Raw genomic sequence first — 24008 nt, 5'->3', positions numbered from 1 at the left:
CCCATGTTAAGAATGGGCTTCTAAATAATAATGTTATAACTTTAGCACGGTACCTTCTCTACATAAGTAATGAATTTTCCAACAGATGACTTAGGACTAAAAGTGTTTAAAATTGTTTTTTTGATTTAGTTTAAAAAATTTATTTTAGTTGTAGAAATTTCAAAAACTATGTATATATATTAGGTTGAGAAAAAAGTTCTTGCAGAATTTATAATTTGATTTCAAAAGAAGTATTTTCAAATAAGTTTTGGTTATAATGCCTTTACTTTATACATCATTTTAAAGAGTGCTTTTCATTTTATCTAATCGTTTAAATTACAATTGTTTTAAAATAATTAAGTCTTCTTTTCAGAACATTAGAATACAAGATGGGAAAAAAGTAAATTTGCACAATTTTCTTATTTCAATTCAAGCTGCTGAAACAGCTTGCGATATCAACGAAGCATTTGGCCCAGGAATCGCTACTGAATACACAGCAAAATGGTGGTTTAAGAAATTTTGTGGCAGCGACAAGAGTCTTAAAGATGATAAGTGTAGTAGTCGACCATTACAGTTTTTTTAAATGCAGGTGAAACCCTACGGTGGGGAAATACTGTCAACAAATGTATGAAATGCATCAGAAACTTCGACAACAACATTCAGCATTAGTCAACAGAAAAGGCCCAATCCTCCTCCACAACAATGCCCGACCACACATTAAAACCTAAACCAACCCAGAAACAGAAGTTGAATGAATTGGGCTACGAAACTGCCTCATCGGCCATACTCTCCAGACCTCTAATCTACCAAATACCACTTTTTCAAGTATCTCGACAACTTTCTAGATGAGAAATGTTTAAAAAACCTAAGCGATATCAAAAACGCCTGCAGCAACTTCATCACCACCAGAACGCAAGATTTTTATGTTACTAACATAAATACACTTGTTTTGTGTTGGCAAATGTGTGTTGATTCTGATCTTGCTTATTTCGATCAATAAATTTTTGTTTGAGCTGAGATATGTTTATCTGAATTTAAAAGTTAAAAGCCACAAGCTTTGTTATCAACCTGAGATATATATATATGAATGAGAGAAAGAAAGCGAATGGGTAAGGGATAGATAGGGATGACTTTACAAAGAAAGTTAATGAGTTTTAAATATTCAGCTTTGATTTAAAGAATTTTTGTAGTAAAAACTAAAACATTTTTATACCTGATGAATTTCGAACCATCCCTGTTCATCGGTTGTTCCAATAATTGCTCGTTCGTTTAGCAACATTTCTGTGCAGATTGGGTCATCTCTTGCCACGGCATAATAAAGCGGAGTCAAGTATCTCAAGTCTTTGTAGTTTGGAGACGCTCCCAAATCTAACAAAGTCTGAAAAAACAAAAAGCGTTGAGTAATTCAAAATCAAGAAAAAAGAAAATGCCTTTTAAAAGGTCTTGCAAAAACAACAAAAAAAAATGACAGAGACTTGACAAATGAAGATACTGTAAAGAAAAGTTGGAATAAGCTTGAGAAGCTTTATTTAACTAAGAACATCACAGGGACTTTACATGCGCCAGCAGTAATTAAAAAGGAGGAAAAGTTTGGAATAATACTCAAGGGAAGTAATTCACTTCCAGAGAATGGAAATAGATAAAGAAGAGTTCTTTTTTTCAGTACATTTTCCACCACTTGGGGAAATCCGATACTGAATGATTGTTGTAGAAAAAAAAATGGTTAAACAGAATCTCAAGAGCAGGTTTCTGCTTAAACTGAAAAAGAAAACAAGCTAATAGTTTTCAGTTAAATACTGAGGACTTTGATGAATTCTAGTAGAGCATCAAAGATTCAGCACATCATCAGCATCCTCAGCTAACTCTCTTTCAGAGAGAAGAGGGTGAGGAAAAGTAGAAACTGGGTTATCAGTTATAGAGTTCTCAAAAGCACTTGGCAGAGGATCAGAAGAGTTGGACTGCAGAAGTGTATTTTGTAACTGTCAGCTCTCCAGCTCAGGATCAATTTCTTTCTCTAGACTAATTGATCTATCACTCAATGGAGAGATGTGCTGTAGAGACACAGTCGTCTTTCATTCATTATTCAAGTGTGCATGAACATAGTTAGGATTGGCTTCAAGTACGTCAACAGTCTCAACTAGGGGCTCATACTTGCTTCCGCATACATATCACTTTGTTAATCGTGTAGGAATGGAATCTCCAGTGGCTGATTTCCTTTGGAAATTAAAGAGATGTTCGTGGAAAGTACAATTAGTGGAAGTGGATAGCAATGGATGAATGCTGTGGAGGGCAACATCTAGTATTCTCTTCCAATTAGTAATAGGAAGATTTCTTGACGGTTAAGCTAAAGTCACTATTTGCCAGATGATTCCATTATACCCTTTGACTTGATCTTGAGAATTGAAGGCGGTTGTTTGATTGGCAGCAATACCTTGAAAAAGCAAGAATTCCTTTAGTTTGTCCGACATGAAAGCTGCTCCATGATCAGAGTGAACAAAAGAAGGATTTCCAAATATACAGAATAAACTAATCTGGAGTTTCCAGATAGTGGCAGTAAAAACATCGGCACAAGGAAAATCAAAAGGAAAGTGAGAGTATTCATCATCAATGTCAATATGTAGCCGTTGTAAGAATTTGAAGGTAATGGTCCCTTAAAATCCACACTTATTTTTTCAAATGGTTGACTTGCTTTTATGAGTCTGAGGTGTATGAAGTAATCTGTCTCTGGGTTGTTTCTCATGTAAGAACCTGGTCATATGCTTTCTCTCTCTCATATCTATCTATATCTATCTATATATCTATCTATCTATAAAAGTGAAAGTGTGTGTGTGTGTGTGTGTCTGTGTACATTTCCCTATGCAATAAATCTGTCAATTTTTAGTCTACAGACTCGAAATTTGATATACAGGATACTGAGATTTGGGAAAATCGATATGATCGGGTTTCGACCAGAAATTTCGCTGTTAAGGGTTCAAAGTTCAACGATTTGACCTTTGAGAACTCTATCAAACTCCTCCGACAATTTTGGGTCTAAACACTTGACATTTTAGATATTGGTTCCTTGGACATGGATCTAATTTGAGCCCAAAACAATAAATATTAAGGGGTCATAATAGGGGTCAAAGTTAAAAAAATTACCGTTTTTTTTTTTTTTTGCTCAGCATACACCTCCAAACACCCGGGCAACACCGGACCGAAATGCTAGTATATCTATAAAAGTGAAAGTGTGTGTGTGTGTGTGTGCGTGTGTACATTTCGCTACGCAATAACTGTTAATTTTTAGCCTACAGACTCGAAATTTGATATACAGGGTACTGAGATTTGGGAAAATCGATGTGATTGGTTTTCGGGCAGAAATTTTGCGATTAAGGGGTCAAAGTTCAACGATTTGACTTTTGAGAACTCTACCAAACTCCTCCTACAATTTTGGGTCTAAAGACTTGAAATTTTAGATATAGGTTTCTTAGACACTTAATAACTTGATTTGAGCCCAAAACAATAAACATTAAGGGGTCATAATAGAGGTCAAAGTTAAAAAAATTGACAGTTTTTTTTTTTTTTTTTTTTACTCAACATACACCTCCAAATACCCGGGCAACGCCGGTCTGAAATGCTAGTATAAATATATTTTTATATAGTTTTGGAAATCACAGTCCTTGGTGACTGCAAATATTTGTATACTTTCTCATCTGTCCGTTGCCTATGTGTCACTAATAAATGTCGGCAGAAAATCCTAATTTTTTTTTCTAGACAAAAACCTCTTCCAGAGTGTTAATAGCTGCTTGGCAATTGTTCACGTTCAAAATGTGTGTATAAAATAGCCAAGGAAACAAGATTGATCAATAAATTGAGTTTTAATTCGTCTGAGGGTTCAAAATGGTTAAAAGTTTTTTTTTTATGACACCACATGTCAACAGTGTTCAATTTCATGCAGTCCAATTCCAGTCGATTGGGTCTTAGGTATTTCTCCATTGTTTCTAATTAAATACATTGTAAAGAAAAAGTCAAAGTAAGCTAGAGAAGCTTTTTATTTAACTAAGAACATCACAGGGACTTCATGAGCATTGGCAATAATTAAAAAGGAAAGTTTGGAAGGGAAGCCATTAATTTCCGGAAAGCACAAATACATAAAGGATGTAATGGCTTTCTAATTTAAAAAAAACCTCGGTCTCACGTGAGAAATTAATACGATTTCAAAAACGAACTGCCATTAACTACGTCCACACACAAAATGATTTTCTTTTGTGTTTGAAGTACAAATTCACTTCTGGTATAACAAAACAAAAAAATAAAATTACAACATTCCCACACAGACAAAAAAGAAAACTAGAGACAAGAGAGAAAGTGAGCACACAACTACGCTCTGCTGTCTATGCCTCCATGACAGGGGGAGTGAATGACTACTCCCCATCCATGAGGCATTGTGAAGATACACCACATGCACTCAGCAGCCATGATCATCTCCTTCATTGTGCAAGTTCAAAGTCGTTGATCCATTTAGCCAGCACTGCAATACAAGTCCAGTTTATAAACAAATAATAGTTTTGTTTTTTAGTTTACAAATAGTACTTGCCAACTTACTTAAATGAGAAACTTGCAGCATTGAATCTTTGCTTAACCAGACCAGCACTCATAAGACTAGAGTCCTTTACTGGGAGCCTCAAGGGGCCCAGCCGGCTAAAGAGGCATGCTCATTTGAACTGCCTCGGTAGTTGTCTAAAAAAACAAAAAACAAAAAAAAACAAAAACAAAAAAAAAACAACTGCCTGCTCTTCAACGTTCGCATCCCAGCCTTCCTCCTCCTCTACCAGGGGGGAGGGAGGTGTTTGACTATAATCGCTTCTTTTTCTATTCTCCAGAGATCTCTGAAGAGAAGAAGAGACATTCACTGAACATTCAAGTGGTTTTTGGACATTGTTTCTCTCACAAAGTCGACCTCAGTAGAACTCTTCCCTCAAATTAGGCACTTATTTTTTTTTATTAAATAAAGAATATCTCGAGTGGTCTGACTGTTCAGAGATATTTTCAGTTCTCTGCTCGGCACATATTTACAGTGTATCTTGAGGTGGTTTAAAATGAGAGAAGATACAATTAATCAGAATATTTTTTTTCTTGTGTCTTAAGTTCAAAGTTCGTTTAAGCTGGCATAAAGTTGACAAAACATTTGTCTCGAAACAGAGTAAAATGCTCATCACATATCCCGTGATAAAATCCTAAATCTGTTTTGGTGGTCAACAATAAAATTTTCAAAGAGTAAAAATTTCTAGTAGATGCAGATGGATAAAATTTGTTCAACATCAACAAATTGAAATATGGTCTGTAACATTTCTACAGTCTATTTTTTCCCCAGTTTTCATGTTGGTCGGTAGTAATCAAGACAAACAGTGATATCATTAACAAAAAATATGTTTTAATAAAAGTATGTTACAGAAGTACACATGATTATGGAGCCATAACTGCCATGAATCACTGGTATTTACTTTCTTCCCACCACAGGAAAATGTGACACAAGATTGGAAGATGGGGAAAATCAAGCCAACACCCTTAAAGGAGGAACACTCTGGCTTTGTGAAAATTACCTCGACAGCCCTGTCGGCATTCCCCAGTTTGGATGCTCCAGGCAGTAAGCAATAAATTTACTCCACTCAAAAGATGGAAGTCAAAATCTGGGGAGAGGGATGAATCTCATAGGATTACCAAGAACGAATCCTTCAGCCCACCAGACAAAAAGCCACCAAAATGACCCAGTTTTTGATTGTCAGGATCAGAATTTTGACTGGCATGTGTCTGTGATCGAAGTGAATGGCCAAATGAATGGCATGGATCATAGTATTTACTTCCTTTCCACTAGAGGAAGATGTGACACAAGGCCAGGAAGGTGAGGAAAGTCAAGCTAGCGCTCTTAAAGGAGGAACACTCTCATAAAAAATTGCCTGGGCAGCCCCATCAGCATTCCTTGGTCAAGATACTCTAGGCAATTAGTAATAAACAATACACTTGAAAGATGGAAGGCAAAGCTTGGGAGATCTCCCAGGTAATACTCAGAACGAATTCCTCAGCCCAACAGATAAAAGGTCACCAAAATGGCCTAGTTTCTGCTGAACTGATTGTCAAGGTCAGAATCTTGACCTTGCTGTCAAATGAATGGCACAAATCACTACATTGATGTTTATGTTTATAGTTTCTGGATAAGTCCATCATTCCTAGAAATAGGTAGATCAGCTTACCCCACAACATTTTGAATCTCAGCTTTAGTTTGTCATCGTTTCTCATGAATTTATTTTGTAAAGTAAATATTTGGGTGCAAATATTTATTGTCTGTGCATACAACAATTACAATAACTGCATATCATCTCTATAACATGTCAGGAGTAAATAGATTTACCGGCAAATAACAAAACTAAAACTACTGAAATTCACTTACCTTAATAGCTTCGCTGTTTGATGTTATGGCGGATTTGTGAACTGGTGTGAAGCCATGTCGATTACGGAAATCCATGTGCGCTCCGCCACTGACCAATGTTATAATCATACTGCGGCATTTCTCCGGACTAAGCGTACATGCCAATGTCAGCGGAGATTCTAAAAACAAATAAAATAACAAAATTAATTTTTGATTTTCTTTTTTTTTGCTCTTCTAATGCAATTTTTTTTTAATTATTGGATTGTCTGAGAAGTTGTGAGTGATTTCAATAGCATTGTTTAACCGTCATCCTTACGTGGCCGTTGGCCTTGATAAATGGTAATTCATTAGTAAAAAGAAAAGACACATCAAAAATGATATTCATCCAATCTAACGTACTTTTCAATGATGTCTGTTTCTTGTTCAAACAACAATGATAACAGCAACATGCATAATAAACTTATCTTTCGCACACCATGGTCGTTAGTAAGAAAAAAAAAACAAAGTGTGTATGTGGATGGAAGGAAACAAAAAGTAATTCTTTGATGAAACCAGTCTTCTACCTTTCCCTACCTGCATTGCGAATCGTTTGAAGTATGGCATAGGCGAAAACAAAACAAACAGGACAAAAGCAAAGGAGATAAAGTGAGAGAAAGAGAAAGAAAATGAGGAAAAATAAGGACATAAAGACCTAGCAATTTGGCAGAAATCAGTCTTTTCTTATAAAATAAGGCAGATTTAAGCAGTAATCCACTTTTGCTGAATTTAAAGAAAAAATAAAAATTCCATTTTGTTTTAGTGAAAAAAAGTGGAATTTTGCTAAAAAGTAAAAAAACTCACATCCCTGTTCTATGTCATTTCTTATCAATAGGATTTGTTTAATTTTTATTCAGTGTTTCTGATTTTCATTTATTACTATACACTTGATAATACAAAAGTTGCTATTTTATCCCTAGTTGGAGGGGGTAGAGACATTGTGATTTCATACCTTTTCCATTATGTTAGTGCATAATTGATTTGATAGGATTTGCACTTGCATCTTGTGCCTTCTTTTGATAACAAATATGTGAAACCATTTGTGAAGCATTTAGGTAGAAATCCGGCAGGTCAATCAACCGTTCAAAGGTAGTTTTCAAAATGAAAATGAATGAATTTCAGATTAGAAATTCCCAGTCCCACTGGACGACCTTCAGAGTTGGTTGGTTGTTTTTGTTTTACAGCATATCAACCTTTTTCAGGTTATTTAATGCCAAATCTAGTTATTTTGAGGAACGATTTTTAATGGAGTAAATTTGTTTTTTAAGTCGTATTCTATTTAACCCATAGTTGGGACCCTAACAGGTACTATCACTCCGGGTCAGAGTGGACCTGGGAGCAATGGCAATTAAAAGGTGGCTCCACACTCCCCAAGGCCCGCAAGGTGGGGCCTCACCCTCGGATATAGTTTTAGGTCATATCCAGGACCGTTGTATAAAGGGTTCTTTTGAAATTTTTTTATAAAAGCCAATTATTTTAAGATATGAAAGCATGGTGTGGGGATTGTTTTTATCAAATAACTCTTTAATATTGTTTTCTTTGTAGAATCGATTTCTTACTGTTACAAAATCAGTACATTCAATTAATATGTGTTTGATTGTGAGTGGTGTTTGACAAGGTATACAGATGGGTTGGCTTTCTTTTTTTAAGAGATATGAGTGGGTTAAGTGAGTATGACCTATTTTTATTCTTGTTAGTTTGACTTATCTTTTCTGTTTAATTTCGTATTTTGTTCTTGTTTTTTTATTTTTTGGCATGATTTCGTGAAGTTTGTTGTTAGGGTGTTCATTCCAGTAGGTTTGCCATTTCTCTGTTGTATATGCATTGATACGTCTTTTTAGATCTATGTATGGAATTTTAAAATGTGCATCGATTGGGAGATTTAAAGCGTTTTTTTTTTTTTGCTGCTGAATCTGCTAATTCATTACCTTTAATACCAGAATGGCTCGGTATCCAGCAGAAAAAGATTTATTTTTTACTGTTTAGTTCAGTTAATTTTTGGAGTAATTTTGCGATTAGGGGGTTGACTATCTTTTTATTTTTAATCGCTTTTAGAGTAGATATGGAGTCTGAAAGGATTATAAATTTTTTTTTTTTTTGTTATTGGAGGCTAGATTGAAAGCTAAGATTAGAGCATGTATTTCAGCACTGAAGATTGAGGTTTCTTTTAGGAGTTTTGATTGTTTTTTTTGATTGATTTATTGAGTATTGCTTCACTGGCTGTTGTCTTATTTCGTTTAGACCCATCTGTATAGATGTGTGTGTGTGGTCTGGATACTTTTCTTTGATTTTATCGAGATTATCATAAGTTATTGGATGAGTATGTTTCTTTTCATATTTACTTAAACTTTGGTCGATATAAGGGGATACGATTTTCCAGGGAGGGGTTTTGAGTAGGACAGTTTTGTGAATTTTGGTTATGGGTAGACTTGCTTCTTTGGAAATCGATTTTATTCTAAGTCCAAAGGTTTTGATTGCATTTTCTTTTTGGTCGAAAAGGTGTTTACGGTTTGGATTTAAAGTGCTATTGTGTGCTGGGTTTGTGGGGTTGGCTGTAAGTTTTGTGTAATATTTTAGACCAAGGTTTTGATTTCTGAGCATTGGAGGAGTTTCATGGGCTTCTGCATACAGACTTTCTACAAGAGAGGTTGGAAATGCTCCTAGTGCTAGTCTTAGTCTGGAGTGGCATATTATGTTGAGGGTTTTTAGATGTGACTTTCTGGTGAATTGATATATGAAGCTACCATAATTTATTTTTGATCTAATTAATGCTTTATATAGTTTGAGTAGTGTGTTCTTGTCAGCTCCCCAATCTGTATGGGCGATGACTCGTAGGAGTTGTAATGCTTTATTACATTTGGTTTTGATATGATTGATGTGTGGAATGAAATTTAGTTTTTTGTCAAAAATGATTCCCAGGTGCTTGTGTTTATTTACGAATGGAATTTTTTCGCCTTCAATCTGTAAGGTTGGGTCAGGGTGGAGTTTGCGTTTGTTACAGAAATGGATGCATTTTGTTTTAGTTTTGGAGAATTTGAAACCATTTTAGTTGCCCATTTATTAATTTTATTTATGTTATGTTGTAGTTTTATTTCAATAGTGTGAGTGTATTTAGATCTGTAGTTGATTGAGCAGTCATCTACATATAAGGAGCTATGTATATCAGTTCTTTTATCACGTTATTGATTTTTATGTTAAAGATAGTTGTTGACAATATGCTGCCTTGGGACACTCCTTCTTGATTTTGTGGGTCTGATAAAGTTGAGTCTATGGGAACTTGGAAAGATCTGGCTGTTAGGAAGTTTTTTATGAATTCAGGTAATCTGCCTCTTAGTCCGATGTTGTGGAGATCTTTTATGATACCGTGTTTCCAGGTAGTTTCATATGCTTTCTCAAGATCGAAGAAAACAGACGTTATGTGTTCCTTATTGATAAAAGCTTCTCTGATATAATTTTCGAGGTTAGTGATATGGTCTATACATCCTCGATTTTTTGGTATCCACACTGGATTTCAGAAATTATTTTGTTGTCATCTAGATACCATATAAGACAGTAGTTAATCATTCTTTCGAACGTTTTGCATAGGCAGCTTGTGAGAGCTATTGGTTTGTACTTTTCTGGGTTTGATGTATCTTTTCCCAGTTTGGGTATTGGTATTATTGTTGCATTTTTCCATGAAGTTGGGAAATCTTTTGTTTCACATATTTTATTATAAATTTTGAGAAGGAGTTTTAATGATTCTGGTGAAATTTCTTTAAGGAAGCTGTAGGGCACTTCATCTGGTCCTATAGCTGAGTTATGGGATTTTCTATGGCAGTTTCTAGTTCATTGAGTGAGAAGATTTCATTGTAAGGCTCTTGGTTTTTGGAATTAAAGTTTATTTTGTACTTTTCTTCATGTTTATTAAGTATTTGGAATTGTTTATTGTAGTGTTTTGATGATGAATTTTCGGCAAAGGTTTTAGCTAGTGTGTTAGCAATATCTTTTTTATCAGTTATTTTCTGTTTATTTGTGAGAAGGTGTTTGATTGGATTCGGATTATATTTTCCAGTTATTTTCCTAATCATTTCCCAGACGGTTTTGGGTTTAGTGGTGATGTTGATTTTGTTGACAAATTGTTGCCAGCAGGATCTTTTGCATTCTTTAATTGTTTTTGAAGTTTTAGCTCTTTGGTGTTTGTATTCTATTAAGTTGTTCGTTGTGGGTTGTTTTTTTAAATTTTCTTAAGGCTGCCTTTCTCTGTCTAATGGCCGTTTTACATTCTGGATTGAACCATGGTTTGTTTATTTTCCAGGAGGAGAATTTTTGGGTATGCATTTTTTGGCTATTGTTATGAGTACTTCCGTGAATTCTTCTATTGTTTGGATTTGATGTTCTATTAGTTTTAGTGAACAAAGTTCTTTAAATTCGGCCCAGTTGGCTTTGTTTGTGTTCCACCTGGGTATGTGGTTTTGGATGGAGCTACTGTAACTGATTATAATAGGAAAGTGATCACTTTCACAGGGATCTTCGTAAGTGCTCCATGTATAATCCAAGAAGCTTGATGGATCACACATGGTAAGATCAATAGCACTAGTTGATCCGTTTGTTGGATTTAATTTGGATATTGAGCAGATTGTAATTGTTTTGTGTAATGTGACTTGAGTTGTAATTGAAATTGCTTTGAGGTATGTTATTCCTTACAAGAATTGAGGTGCCTCTATTAGCACAAAGGCCTGTGTTATGGAAATAGTTGTATTGTTCATAGTTTGGTGTTTTGAAATGGTTATTGCTTTGTAGGAAGGTTTCTTGTAAGCAAACAATGGCTGGGTTGAAGAGTGAGATAAGTATAAAAAGTTCATTATAGTTAGATCTTATTCCACGACAATTCCATTGGATAATTTTTATTTCTATCCATGAGGTTGTTTAGTTTTCCTCTTTTTCCATCTCTTTAGAAGGAGAGGGTTTATCTTTTGTCAGAGTTTGTGTCTTTGGTGAAGTGTTTTGCTGGGTTTTTTCTTTTCTTGTTTGGATCTGGACGTCGATCTGGATCTTGTTTGAGATGTTGCTGTTTTTGCTTCTTGTTCATTTTTCCCCTCTTGATTACTTGTGTTTGGTTTCTTTTTTTTTTTTTTTATCTAGGGTGTTTTCGGTTTCCATTTTTTCTAGAATTTGGAATCTATTTTGAGTGTCTATTGTTTGGCTTTCTTCTTTTCTGGAACGTTCTTTATTTGCTGTTTTATCATTGCTTATGTTTTTATTAATATCTGGTGGTTGTTTTGTTGATTTCTGTGATAATTTTTTTAATGGTTCTGTTGTGGATGGAATATTATTTTATTTGTTTGGATTTGTTATTTCTATTTTGTTTCCCAGATTTGAGTATTTTTCTTTTTGGCTATTTTGAAATTCTGGCCATTCTTTAATAGTTAATGTAATCAGTTTGTTTATCAGTTCCCTATATTGATCATGTATTTCATTATGTTGGTATGGTTTAGTTGTCTTTTTTGTTGTCTCAGCATATGTGTTGTCTTTCATGTACGTCTCAACTATTTTTCTGGCTTCTGGAAAGGTCGTGTTTTTTTGTACTTTACTTCTATAATTTCTCTTTCTTTTTTATATGTTTTGCATATTTTAGAGAAGACCGGGTGATCTTCTTCGCAGTTAGTGCATTTCACCTCATTTATGCATTTTTCTTTGGTGTGGTCAGGCTCTTTGTTGCTGCATTTTCCACATATTTTTATTCATTTACAGGCTTATTTATGATGTCCATATTTTTGGCAATGGAAACATCTTAATGGGACAGGGATATATTAGTCTACTTTTACATTTAAGTAGCCAATTTTTATTTCGTTGGGTATTGTTGGTTTGTTAAACGTTAATATGTATGTGTTGGTGGTTATTATTTTATTGTTTCTTTTTATGTTTATGCGGATGTGGTTGATTACTCCTTGTTTTTCTAATTCGATTTTTATTTCTTCTTCAGTTGCTAGCGATAGTTTATAACTTCAAACTACTCCTTTCGAAGTGTTTAGTGTTTTATGGGGAAAGACTTTGCACTTGTACTCATGGAAGTTCTTCATTTTGAGTAGAGATTGAGCATCTCTAAGATTGGTTATCTCAACTAGTAGATTTCAGTCTTGTTTTTTTTATCATTTTTGGTTTACTTTTTGTGGATAACGTTTTTTCTATTAGGAAAGGTCATAAATTTCCAATTTTTTTTATTTTCGATTAATTCAATAACCAAGAATCGTGGGAAGTTTCCTTCATCTATAGTTGGAATGGTTTTTCTAGTTTTGAATTTTTGTTCTTCATCTGAGCTTGAGAGGTCAGAGTCAGAGGAATGGTTTATTTTAAGGGGTTTGAGGGGGATGCATTTGTTTTTATCAGCCATGGATTTTGGGATTTATTTTTCATCAACCACGCTCCCTACCCACGTCGGAGTCCAAAATTGGGGCATAGTAAGGGGGAAACCCATTCGCCTTGACCATGTCGGGGCTACGTGAAGGATATACTCTTTTGGTAAGGAGTTCTCAAGCACTATATTTTCTGTTCAATATGTCCTCAAAAATACATTTGCTCAGATGGAGTGTTCAGTTCTGGTCTTTCCAATTGATTGACCCTTGCCACCGCCTTCTAGCACTTACTTGGCTTGCCTATTTTTTGTAGTGGGGAAAAAAAAAATAGATGGGAGTACCTTTAAGTTTCGTTCTTTGTTGTGGTAGTTGGTACTTTGGGTGTAAGTGCTAGGGCTTGGCGTGACTGGCCGATTGGTCGGATCGGGCCTCTTCGACCGCCCGTCTGGCCGAAGTGATGTGTTGCAGTGCCTAGACTTTTATGCACCCAGGTCTAGGTTAGCTCAATCACCAGGATCACGTCCTAAGGCATTACGGGTAGCAACCCACGGCTAACTGGTTACCCCATTGAGGGATTTTTACCCTCTGCAGGGGGGCAGTCGGCTTATTCTAGTGCCCTACCAAGAGGGCAAAAAAGGGGGGGGGGCGACGGGGTTGGTAAGTAGGAAAGGGAAAGGAAAGGGGAGGGGAAGGGGGTTGTTGTTGTTGTTTTTGTAGAACATAATTAAGTTTTACAAAAGAGAATAGAAAACAAAAACAGAAAATCGATGTAGGTGCATTTCGTCTCAGGAGCCCAATAGACAGCCTGATCTGGTAGCACCAGGACCTTCAGAGTTGAATAATGATATTTCAAATGTAAATATTTAAGCCAGCCCAATAATCAAGATGAAGGAATTTACAGAAATGTTGGAAGTTCCAAACTGTTTATGAATATTTGATGAAAATTATTGTAAAAATCTTGAATCATTTTTATCTTTCCAAATTTATTTAATACTTTCTGGAGAAGCTAATAATTTTCCCTTTTTGGTTGTTCATTATTCTTTTTCTGTTATTCCCTTGCTGCTGTCATTATAGAATTATAAAACACACACACAATATGTATATAATTATTTTATTACATTTAGATAAACAAAATTACCATAAGTCGCTACAAAAAAATCTACTGTTTCAATCTAAGACATTGTCAGGTGACAATAAACCTCCAGGCCAGTTCTTTAATGAAAATGAAAACCTGACGATGTCTTTCTAGACTGAAACAGAAGATTTTTGTAGCGATTTCTGGTAATTTTGTTTACCTAAACTGAATAATATATAACTTATTACTGCATAAAAGCATTGCATTTAATGTTAAAATCAAATAAAAAAAACACCACTAAGTTATAGCACTTTGAATTTGACTCGGGAAATGCTGAAAAACATTTGGTTACAATGAAATTTTTAATGTAGCCAAAGTAAACTAATGGTGTATGACGTAAGAGAAATAACTCCTACCATTTAATAATAAAAACACACGTTCATATTTTTTCTGTTTGAGCAGAAAAAAAAAAAAAAAAAAAATCAAGGGTTGGCGATTATTTCCCTTGTATACTACATGAGTAGAACTTGTTTTCTAAGACTTACCATTTATGGGAAATATACCATGGGACTGTTTCCCTATAAACTACAACATGACCATGTTCAAATTTAATATTAACAAAAACTTGTCATAAATCATCCTCATTTCATTGAATTCAACATTTTAAAGCAAGCTTTTCTCCTTTCATCATAATTATTCTGATCCCCATCATACCCTAATCGAAATTAATGTCTCTACTCTTGGGGAAGCCCCGTATCTTGACAAGCTTCTGGGACTGACCTTCACTCCTGATCTGAAATGGAACACACATCAAATCGATTGCCAAGATCATTGGGAAGATGGTTGGATCACTCTACTGCTGCAGTAAGTATCTCTCTGCTGATGCAATCTTCTATCTGTCTAAGAGCCAGGTGTGCTCTACAATGGAATACTGTTGCCATATCTGGGCAGGAGCTACTTGGCACGCCCTATACAGCCTTGATAGAGTTCAAAACCGGCTTTAAAACCTAGTAGGTGATGCCCTTTGTTTTCCTGCAAGCTCTTTCCCACATAAGAGACGTTGCGAAGCTGTCTCTGCTCTATCACTATGTTCACTGCAAGTGCTCATCTCAACTCCAATCTATGGTCAAACTTTCACAAAAAACATTCGACTAGCTAAAACCATTATATGATTTTCCCCACTGTCTAGCTGTGCTCAAGTGTAAATGCAGATTCCATGAACAAAGCTTCTTTCCCAGAACTGTCCGCCTTTGGAACACTGTTCTGCTGGCATGCTTCCCGGCTAAATACACCATGGTAGCCTTCAAATCTAGTGTAAACAAGTTCCTGTTAAGTCGTCCTCATAAATTATCAAATTCCACACAATTTACATCATTAACGATTACTTCACTACCACCTTACATTCATTAACCCTTATCCTCGAGTGGCCTTCAAGCCTTAATAAGTGGTGACCCCCAAGTAAAACAACAAAAACAAACCCTCTTATAATATTCTTTACCATTCAACTGACAATCCATCCATTTCATTAGCCCTTATCCTTGAGTGGTTTCGGCCTTGATAAGTGGTAAAAAAAAAAAAAAGATTTACTTTATCCATATTAAAAAAATGTTCAATATGATAAAATGTTTTTCCACCATTTTGTATGTCTAATTCAAATTATTAATTTTTATTTCAACTAAAACCATAATAAAAAACAACAAAAACCGTTTTTATTTTTACATTGTGCCAAGCATATTGACCATAAAACATAATTGCTGCAAACTTACCTCCACTGTCAATGTCCACATAGTTTGGGTCTAGTCCTTTAGTAACGTATTTATCCACTTTTTCTTTGTTAGAGTGCTTCACTCCATCCATAAACTGTTTCAAGTTTGCCTGTTCAAAAGAACCAATCAAAGCGATAAGAAATGAACCAAAATTGAAATACGAATTAAATAACATTGAAACGATTCAAACAAGATAAAAACTTACTTTTGTGTGGATTTGTTTTAGTTTTCTTGTATTGAGTTCCATACTTCGATAGACTCTTCTTTTGAACTTAAACTTTAATAAAAAGAAGAAAAAAAAACATTTAATTAAACAGAAAATTATCTTGAATTGCATTCAACAAATCAAACAAAAAAAAAAGCATAAAATGTCTTATGTTTCTGAATTTCTGAGATGGGGAATCATAATTCATATTATTTGGACTACTGTTCTCATCTTGAGCAAGGCCCCGTAGCATAATGGATAAAGTACTTGATAAAATTCAGTTGTAATTGATATTCTTCTGAGAGTTAAAGATTCAATCCTCAATGAAGGCGATATGAAGAATTGCAAATTACTTAGGCCTTCTATCCGGTCGTGACTGACGGAATGAGAGCATGCTACAAGATTTTACAAGATTTTCACCATTTTTCAAAATAATCTAAAAAAAAATAAATAAATAAATAAAGCAAAACAAAAAAAAAATAATCTGTTAACAAAATTTCTAATAAACTGTTTTAAGATAAAAACAAAGAATATCGACTTCTCGTTTCTTTATAAAACTTTTTTGTCAGTAGTACTGAAAATATTCCATTATGACACATAAAATAGAAAGAGAAACATCAAGTCTTAATTCACAACTGTATTCTGAGTAATGCCTGCGCTGGGGATTGAACTTTCAACCTCCAGAAGAACGTCACTTACAACTGAATTTTACCAAGTATTTTATCTGTAAAGATGTGGGACCCTGATGGAACAAAAGCATGCTACTCCCATGGATTAAATAATGGGCATCATTCAAAATTTCGTCCAGATTCACAAGTTCGACAAGATACACTTAAAGAAGGTTAGAGATTCCATTGGTTGAAATATTGTAAAAAAAATAACATTCAAGATGAGGTAGATAACTTTAAATTAAAATAAATCACAGAAAAATATTTTTATTATTATACAAATTTCTGATTTATTGCAACTACTAATTTTTGGTATTTATAATGTAATCCTTATGACCTTGACCCAATTAACCAAAAAGACAATGGGCGATCAGCAAAATTATTCTCCATGTGTCTACTGCCAAGTGGAATTTTCATGGACAGGCAAGGGCTCCCATTCAATGGAACACATTACAGCTGGACTATTTCTCTGCCAATTACAACTTGGTCGTCTTTAAATGCAATATCAACAAATTTTTGTCACAAACTGCCTCATAAGTAATAATCAGTTCATACAATTTATGTTACTCATTTTTCGGCTGGCAATCATTTCCATCCCATTGACTCTTATCCTTGAATGGCTCTTATCCTCAAAAGTGGTGAACCAATATTTAAAAGTAGATACGTGCAAAATAAGTAACCAATGCTCAAAAAGTACAAACATTTAGATCCCTCCTTTTACTTAAAAATTCACCAACAATCAGGAAATTAACTAATTATAATGAAATATTTATCAAATAATGATCATAGAATATATATATATATATATATATATTTGAATCTTAGTGGAAATGTATTATTTTGTTAAGACAAAAAACACCTTTACTAAAGTTATGGTTTTCAGTAGTGAAAAAAAAAAAAAAATGAATGAATTTACTTTTGCTTTTTTTATGGAAATGAAGCATCGTAAAAAAAGAAAAACTAATTTTTTTTCAGGAACATTACGAAAAAAAGACCCTAAAGTCTGTATTAATGAATTCGATAAAACTCGGAGAAACCTCAATTTCTTGAACTACCGATATTATCATTGAATTAAGCATTGTTTATTTAATATTTTCACACAAAAAAATATAATTGCAAAAAATATTTCTATTTTTTTTTCTTTTAGATTACATGTTTTGCATAGTTTTTATATGTAATATTCTAATATTTTCCTTGCTTGAATGAATGTAAAACTTGGCATAATAACTTTTATATAATTTTGAAAAATTAAAAAAAAATTGATTTAAAATCAGGAACACAGAGAAATAATGAAATTAAAGAATAGTACAAATTATACAAACGTTCACGATAGGAATGTACGGATGCATGGCTGGGGAAAAACAAGAAAACCAGCACTCCCTTTCTCCTTCCAACCACCTGACATCATTTTTAGACAGCCTTTTGACTTTCTGACATTTTGGGTTTCCATAGACTCCACATTAAGACGAATTCATTTGTTTTGGTTTATGCAAATCTAGAATCTCTCGCTTTGGGGGCTAATTAAGCTATTTATTTATACAAAAAAGGTGCTTTTTTTGTTTTATTTAATTAAATATTAGGATTTTAATTTACTAATTAACTTTGAAATAGATCCAGAAAACTAATATTTATCTTTCAAGGGATTTTTGCAATGAATTTATTGAACTTCCAAATTTAGTTGAATTTGTCCGAATGTCACTGTGAAAACATTTTCATTATAACTTTTATTTTCACATGTACAAGTAGTTATTTATTTATTTTTTTTTGGAAGCTTTAATCTTTCAAATACAATTAAAAAAGTTGTTGGAAACGTTAAAAACAATTGATAAACCAGCTTTCAAAACTATGTCCCGTATTTTTCTTCCGATATTATACTTATTAATACCATACCTATTAAAAGTAAAAGTGTGTGTACATTTTTTTTTCCAATACTTAATAGAATTTTTTTTATCTTTCGATACATAATAGATTTTTGGCACTTTACAGAGAACGTAGAAACTGCATAAATGGGATTTAATTTAATGGTTACTCCCTGAGGTTTTCTTTAATTTTCTTCATATATATCTCATGTACCGTTTTTTCTTTTTTTTTTTTTTTTTAAATTGAGTGTGTATTTTTACTTTTTGAATTTAAAAAATTTCCTGACTTAAATTTGATTCATACTTTTATTTCGTGCTTGTTTTTATTTATTTTTTTTCTTCAAACTTTTTTAAAGGTACTATTTGAGGCAAAAAAGCATCATTTTTTATGTGTATGAAAAAATAAATGTAACAAAAAATAAAAATATTTAGCTGGGAAAATATAAGAAAACAAATCAAAATAAAATAAAATGAGAATAAAATCTATAAAAGTGAAAGTGTCTGTCTGTGTACATTTCCCTATGCAATACCTCTGTCAATTTTCAGTCTACAGACTCAAAATTTGATATATACAGGGTACTGAGATTTGAGAAAATCTTTGTAATCCGTTTTCGGCCAAAAATTTGACTGTTAAGGGGTCAAAGTTCAACGATTTGATCTTTGAGAACTCTACTAAACTCCTCCGCTAATTTTGGGTATAAGCAATTGAAATTTTAGATATCAGTTCCTTGGACATGGATCTAACTTAATAACTTGATTTGAGCCCCAAACAATAAATGTTAAGGGGGTCATAATAGGGGTCAAAGTTAAAAAAATTTAACCTCTGTGGTCTCTACCAAATTACTCAGACAATTTCTGGTCTAAGCATTTGAAATTTTACATAAAGGGTATTCAGAGATAGGGCAAGCTTTTTAATCGGTTTGGGTTGAAAATTTGAGCTACCAATATGTATGTATGTATGTATGTATGCTTGCATGTCTGCCTAAAACTTTCGACAAAGGCAACAGATTTTCACAAGATCAGTATCGTTTTGAAGCTCGATACCGAAAAATTGGCTAAAAACATTAATTACTTCGTCCTCAAGTGGGCACTTTTCAATAAAGAGGGGTCGCTTTTTTCGCCGATAAACCTACGTCACTTCCGGTTTGCCGGTGGTCGTAACAGCAAAGATATCACTTTTTTTCTTTTTTTTTTTTATTACATTTTCACCCCAAGGCACATTGCCACTTTAGTGTAGGGGGCTACTATCAGGGTCAGCAACTACTGGGGCACTATGTAGGGATTTGGGCAGCAAGATGTCGGTTCACGTTGCACTTGAACTTCTGCATGTCAGTACAGTTAGGGAAGCAGGATCCTGAAATGGAATTCCAGAGTCTAGCGGTTCTGGGGAAGAAACTACTGGAGTAGAAAGATATTTTACATCTAGGGATCTCTACTGTGTGGGGGTGGGATTTAGCTGCCTGTCGGGTTTGTCGAGGGTGTCTGCATCGTGGGGGCACAAGTGTCTGCAGTTCGTCAGAGCATTCACCATTAAAATACTTGTAGAACAAGCAGAGGGATGCAACATTTCGTCGATGGGACAGAGGCTGAAGCTTAGATGTCAGTTCAGGGCCTATCAGATTGGCGACTCTTTTTTTAATCTTGTCTAAGAGCGAGAGACTAGTAGTAGACGCACCAGCCCAGATGTGACAACAATACTCCATACATGGGCGAATGGTGGCCTTATAGAGATACAGGATACTTTCAGGTGTCAGTAGTTTTCTAGCATGGTAGAGAGAGCCTACCTTTTTTGCAGCGGCCCTGGCAATGTTTTCAATATAATTGTTCCAACTCATGTTTCCTGTGAACGTTAGGCCAAGCAGTTTGAAAGATGTACTTAGGCCAAGCAGTTTGAAAGATGTACTCTCAAACAGGGAGTCACTGGCCATTGCTATTGGTGGCAGAGAAGGTTTCCCATTCTTTTCCTCCTTCGCAGTACGGGTTTGAGCCTGCCTTCCTACTACCACTTTTTTTTTTTTTTTTTTTTTTTTTTTGCTCAACACACACCCCCAAACACCCGAGCAACGCCGGGCACCCATACTAGTAAAAATAAAAACAAGCACGAAATAAAAGTATGAATCAAATTTAATTCAAAAAAATAAAAATACACGCTCGATTGAAAAAAAAAAAAGAAAAAAAAGGTGTATGAGATATATACGAAGAAAGAGAGCAGCCATTAAATGAAACCCCGTTTACACAGGGTCCACGTTCCCCGTGAAGTGCCAGATTTTTTTTTTATCTTTCGATACTTAATAGAATTTTTTTTTCTTCCAATATTTAGAAATAAATCCAAGGGAAATAACTATATAACTCGTGTAACTGGAATTGTCTCCCTTACCAGCTATATTACCTGGATAAATAAATAATAGCGAAAAGGCAAACAGTTATGAGAATTGTGGATATTTGAACCAAAGAACATTCGAAGGAGCCTACAAAATTATAAATCAAATATTTGGTTCGTGTCTAGAATTTCCCTTATCTTAAAAAACAAAAATCTGTATGATGTACGTACTTGTGCTGGAACGAAAATATCATATTCCAAAAATTACGTAAATTGACAAGTAGTTTTATTTTTAACAACAAATCAAATTTTATGAGTAAGAGAAGAGCAACTGTCCCGCGTCGCCATCTTGCGTATAATCTCCAAAAATAATGAAGATAACTCAACAATAATTCAAACTTGTGAGACTGCTCTCATGCATGCGAATTTCGATTAATCACTTAAAAATAATTTTCTTTATAAAAATAAAACAGCCTGATCAATATGACATTTTTGTTTTGTCATGGATACGCGCATCATACAGATTTTACTTATTTGCAGTTTTTAATATAGGGGGAATTTTGATCAAAAACTATATATATATATATATATATATATATATATATATATATATATATATATATTAACAGAACAAAGCATGAAAAGCAGATAGACATAAAATTATCTAATGCTAGTCTAAAACTAGTACAGTTTAGATTGTCCATCAATCACTGTTACAATGGAAAATATGTTATTTCTAATAGTCTCTCTGTGTGTGTGTGTGTGTGTGTGTGTGTGTGTGTGTGTGTGTGTGTGTGTGTAAACGCTGCTCGGGTATCAATCTCTTCATGATGAATTACGAAACTAAGCTGAACGCAAAATAACTGACAAAGTAACCACAATTAAGAAAAACAGAGCAATCAATTTTAAGTTTGTCGGTTCTAAAAAAACAAAAACAAAAAAAAAACTATACAAACTAGCAATTCTCATCTAAAATAAATTCAGAAACATTAGATTTGCTAGGTTTATAATGCAGAGAGAGAGAGAAAGAGAGAGAGAGAGAGAGAGAGAGAGAGAGAGAGATAGATAATGAACATATTTTCTAAACATCGTATTTTTTAGCACAACAATGAAGGTCGTTAACAAATATAAAAGACTAATTTAATATTTAATTATGACCAGTACTCAGAAGACTAGCCAAATACAATTTCATTCACTTAATGGGGTGTGGGTGTTACTGTGCCAAGGGAAAATGCAGGTAAGTCTGACCTCCAAGTATCCAATCGGTCCACAAAGTGGATACTCTCTAAGTAAGCGTTCTTCATCAAGGAATTTTCCAGCTTTTCCATTCTGTGGTGGGCAGTAAAGTCCATAGTTGTAGCCATCTCGGAGATCCTACAACAAAAAAAGAATTAAAATAAAATACAAGTGGAAAAAAAAAGATACACTTAAAAAAAAAAAAAAGTTTAAAAACAAATTAATCAGTGTAACCATAGCAACGAATTAACTATGTGATATTAAAATTTAAAATTAAAAAACACAGGGTGGAACGATAAAATTGTCACCCTAGAAAAGAAACAGTATAAATTGGGCGCTTTTACATAATTCATCATTGATCTGAAGGGGGATAACTCCATTTTGCTAAGATCATTAATGAACGTAAGTTCTTTATTTAGTACAAGAATTTAGAAAACTAAAACCAACGCAACTTCAAGGAATTGTAAGAAGATCCGACTACATTTTTTTTTTTTTGAATAAATGTTAATCATAAAAACAAAGAATGAAAACATTAAAAAAATAAAGGTATGACTATTTTTTATTTTTATTTTTGATGACTTTTGTTATTAAAAAATCTTTTTTTTTTTCTTTATTAAGCCATAATCATAAAAACCTTTAGCAATAGAAAGTGGCTACCTAGCTAATTAGAGAATGCATAAAACTTAGTAAAACCATGATAGACAATACAGAACTTCGAAAATGTGACAGTGATACATGTCTGTAGCAGAAACAAATAGAACTCTTTTCTTGTGCGTCAGTGCCTCCCCTGACTGTGCGATATGACACATACTGACCAATCAGAGGCATAGCGCAGGGATCTTCCTTACCCCTTAAGGAACTATAACTGCTTCCGTCCCGGACGAGAAAAACTCTTCCTTTTTCCAGCGAGACATCAAAGAGAGCAGACCTGTTTCCTCACTCTCTCTCTCTGCCTACACCAGTATCGACGATTCCCACTTGGGAATAACTACTGGGCAAAGGCAAACGAGTTCTACCCCAGCTACATCTAAATAGCATCTTACCCTTTGCTTCAATAAACCTTTTCCTTGTGAAGTTTTACGAAGTTGTTTGCTCGTTTATTCAGTAGCTTGTGTTGAAATATTTATTTTATTAGGGAGTGCCTAAAAAGCATTAACTCAACTCCCTAAAATGGTGACCTCGATATGATAGGAAAACGCATTTCCCTCTATGCCACAAGTCCTGCAACAAACCGGCGACCGACTGACGTGAAACGAACATGCATGGTGACCCTACTTTTTGTAAAGGAATTGTTTTGAGCGAGACGCGCATTTTTTTTGATAAACAAAAAAAAGGAACATTTCAACAAAGAAAAACGAGTGAACTACTACCGACAAGAGTCTCAATGAACTACAATGATGAAACTTGTCAGACTCGGCAGAAAAATAAAACGGAGCTGTCGACTTCATACCGAATCTAAAAAAAAATTCAAGCTCGACAAACATTTTTCATGATTTCCTGACATTACCCTGTAACAAACACGAGGAGCAACATCACATAGGCCTATACACATTTTCTCCCGCACAGCAGATGCAACAACAAAGAAACAATTACAGGACATCCCTATCAACACATAGGAAGAAGTTGAATCAACAATATGAATCAACAATATGCACCACGCACACTGATAAACTCACAACTGGAGGTTTCGTTGACAGCCGGCAACCACGCTCCCCATTCAACACGAACGAATGTGCAACTAGCGCTCGTACAGACAATGTACACACACTACCGCAGACTCACTTGCGAAGACACCGTCAACTTGACACACGATGTCAACACGAACAAAAATTTTCCTTCCAAACGAACAATTCATTTCACTGTCCAAGCAACTCGTTGCACATGTCAGCACAAAAAAACCCAAAAAACAAAAAAACAAATGTCACCCATAAAAAAGAGTAAACGCCTTTTACACGCGTAAGTAAATACTTTTTTTACGAACACACTCCGTTTTTGACGTTTTTTTTTTAAATAACCACACCAACAGCAAAAAAACAGGATGAAAAGTCAATTGCCGAAAACATTACTTACAAAAAAAAAAAAAAAAAAAATATATATATATATATATATATATATATATATATATATAC

At 34.2% G+C, this 24008-nt stretch overlaps 1 protein-coding gene across 10 annotated transcripts in view; it reads right to left on the bottom strand.

Annotated features, from left to right (window-relative positions):
* LOC145288065 (uncharacterized) overlaps window positions 1-24008 on the bottom strand; it is a 612213-nt gene that overhangs the window by 252692 nt on the left and 335513 nt on the right. For all 10 annotated transcript variants that reach the window (XM_080136116.1, XM_080136110.1, XM_080136114.1 and 7 more), the window contains 5 exons: window positions 21892-22017; window positions 15797-15868; window positions 15592-15700; window positions 6404-6561; window positions 1193-1357 (listed from right to left, as the gene is read on the bottom strand). In XM_080136116.1, coding sequence (XP_079992242.1) covers window positions 1193-1357; window positions 6404-6561; window positions 15592-15700; window positions 15797-15868; window positions 21892-22017 — 630 coding nt within the window. The remainder of the gene's footprint in view (window positions 1-1192; window positions 1358-6403; window positions 6562-15591; window positions 15701-15796; window positions 15869-21891; window positions 22018-24008) is intronic.

Source organism: Euprymna scolopes, chromosome 11 (assembly GCF_053919585.1).
Source record: "Euprymna scolopes isolate OS-2025 chromosome 11, ASM5391958v1, whole genome shotgun sequence".
In the NCBI taxonomy this organism is placed as follows: Eukaryota; Metazoa; Mollusca; class Cephalopoda; order Sepiida; family Sepiolidae; genus Euprymna; species Euprymna scolopes.
This window is presented reverse-complemented; position numbering and strand designations above follow the sequence as displayed.